This window comes from Sander vitreus, unplaced genomic scaffold, assembly GCF_031162955.1.
Source record: "Sander vitreus isolate 19-12246 unplaced genomic scaffold, sanVit1 ctg214_0, whole genome shotgun sequence".
Lineage (NCBI taxonomy): Eukaryota > Metazoa > Chordata > Actinopteri > Perciformes > Percidae > Sander > Sander vitreus.
Genome location: NW_027595406.1, coordinates 240,001 through 242,500, shown reverse-complemented (window position 1 = coordinate 242,500; position 2,500 = coordinate 240,001). Strand labels below are relative to the sequence as shown.

The 2,500-nt window shown below is 47.4% G+C and overlaps 1 protein-coding gene across 1 annotated transcript in view; it reads left to right on the top strand.

Annotated features, from left to right (window-relative positions):
* The window catches only part of eef1b2 (eukaryotic translation elongation factor 1 beta 2), a 3,679-nt gene that overhangs the window by 826 nt on the left and 353 nt on the right, over positions 1-2,500 (top strand). The window contains exons 2-5 of the mRNA XM_078244341.1: positions 489-611; positions 715-841; positions 1,469-1,535; positions 1,719-1,844. Coding sequence (XP_078100467.1) covers positions 489-611; positions 715-841; positions 1,469-1,535; positions 1,719-1,844 — 443 coding nt within the window. The remainder of the gene's footprint in view (positions 1-488; positions 612-714; positions 842-1,468; positions 1,536-1,718; positions 1,845-2,500) is intronic.

Here is a 2,500-nt window from a genome sequence, read left to right as displayed (position 1 = left end):
TTAGTAGTTTTTAGTGTGAAGAAGTAGCTCCATGCTATCGTTAGCGTGGAGTCACATGGTGCTAACATGCTAACTCAGATGCTACATGAAGTCCGCAGAAACCCTTTAAAGACGTCATATAACTGATCAATAACTACTAGTATAGTTTTAATTTAATAAGATGTTGACACTGCAACTGTAACTGATGTTTGGGTTTAAAACCAGACCTTTAATATGTATTAAAACGTCCTGAAATGAGTTCAGCAACCAACAACGTGACGTTGACTTAACGTGATTCTACTGCGCATATATGCTGCGCAAAGGCCTGTGGGTCAGGAGCTGTAGCAGCAGAACATCCGGGTATTTAGACACAAATGACTTAAGAAACTTGCCGTAAAAATATTCCCAAAACGCCATAACAACATGAAGAAACTTGCTGTAAAAGTAATCCCAAAAAGCCATAACATGAAGAACCTTGCCGTACGTTGACGCTGTGTTTCCTGTCCCAGGTACGTCCCGTCCCAGGCAGACGTGGCGGTGTTCGAGGCGATCGGGGGGGCGCCGGCGGCCGACCTGTGCCACGCCCTGCGCTGGTACAACCACATCAAGTCGTACCAGAGCCAGAAGAACAGGTGAGGACGCTTGCTGATGCCGATGACATCAGGTGTTAGGGTACAGCTGTGTGTGTGTGTCACATGATCAGAGAGTAAGCCCCGCCCCCCTCCTGCCTGTCAGCCTACCAGGTGTGAAGAAGCCTCTGGGGCAGTACGGGCCCTCGAACGTCGCCGACACCACCACAGGCGCCGTCGCCAAGGACGACGACGACGATGATGACATCGACCTGTTCGGCTCAGACGAGGAGGTGAGCCTTAGTTTACCATCCTGGACGCTAATACTCCCAAAAAGGCAGTTAGATGATAGAAGATGTAGATTAGTGCCGTGTGCAGACTTGATGATGATCTAACTCACCATCTTTCGGCTGAAGCTGTGATGTCACTCTTTAACGATCTGAAAGCTCTGCACACAGACAACTAACTCCCAAACATTCACACAACAGTAGTGGAAAGACACAAACTTAGAGTTTTTTTTTTTTTTTTTAACGTATAAACATCTGTGAAATTGCGTTTGCTTAACCCACCAGACTCCATGTAAATAATCAGGACTTTTATCATCGTAAAACACACTTCATTCAAAGAGGACAGAAACTAAATAAAACTACCAAAAGCCGTCTTGGTTCATCTTTCCACTGTTCCAACAATCACCACTCTGGTTTGGTTGAAATAAACCCTTAATTCACCCATTTACATGTGGAGATATGCTGGCTCCATACACGCTAAAAGTCCTGATTATTTACATGGAGTCTGGTGGAGATATGCTGGCTCCATACACGCTAAAAGTCCTGATTATTTACATGGAGTCTGGTGGGTTTGGTGACGAGGATTTCAGGAGGACGCATTGTGTTAAATGTCCCCTGTGTTTTGTCTGGCAGGAGGACGCCGAGGCCGCCCGTCTGAAGGAGGAGCGTTTGGCTGAGTACGCCGCCAAGAAGTCTAAAAGTAGGTCCCGCCTCTCGCTAACGTGTTATTGGCCCACTCTTGATGATGAAGAACCAATCACCATCTTTCGGCTGACTACCTGATGGACATCATGTTTTACCTGAGAGAGTCTCTGGGGCCGCCGTGGCTTTCAGACCCAGGCTGTTACCATGGTAACTGACCCCCCCTCTCTCCTCCACTCAGAGCCCGCCCTCATCGCCAAATCTTCGATCCTATTGGACGTGAAGCCGTGGGACGACGAGACGGACATGGCGAAGCTGGAGGAGTGTGTTCGTAGTATTCAGATGGACGGACTGGTCTGGGGACAATGTGAGGAGAATACACACATTATACACATAATACTACACATAATACACACTATACTACACATTATTCTACACATAATACACACAGACTGGTCTGGGGACAATGTGAGGAGAATATACACATTATACACATAATACTATACATTATACTACACACAGTCACCCGTGTGCAGACTTGATGATGATCTAACACCATCTTTCGGCTGAAGCTGTGATGTCACTCTTTAACAATCTGAAAGCTCTGCACACAGAGAGGAAGAAGCTGCTGATGGAGGGATGGATGAATGGAGAGAGGGATGGAGAGAGAGAGGGATGGATGAATGGAGAGATGGATGGATGGATGAATGGAGAGATGGATGGATGGATGGAGAGAGAGGGATGGATGGATGGAGAGAGAGGGATGGATGGATGGAGAGAGATGGATGGATGGAGAGAGATGGATGGATGGAGAGATGGAGGGAGAGAGAGAGGGATGGATGGATGGATGAATGGAGAGAGAGATGGATGGATGAATGGAGAGATGGATGGAGGGAGAGAGAGATGGATGGATGGAGGAATGGAGAGAGAAAGGGATGGATGGATGGAGAGATGGATGGATGGAGAGATGGTTGGAGAGAGGGAGGGATGGAGAGAGGGATGGAGGGATGTAATGATGGAATG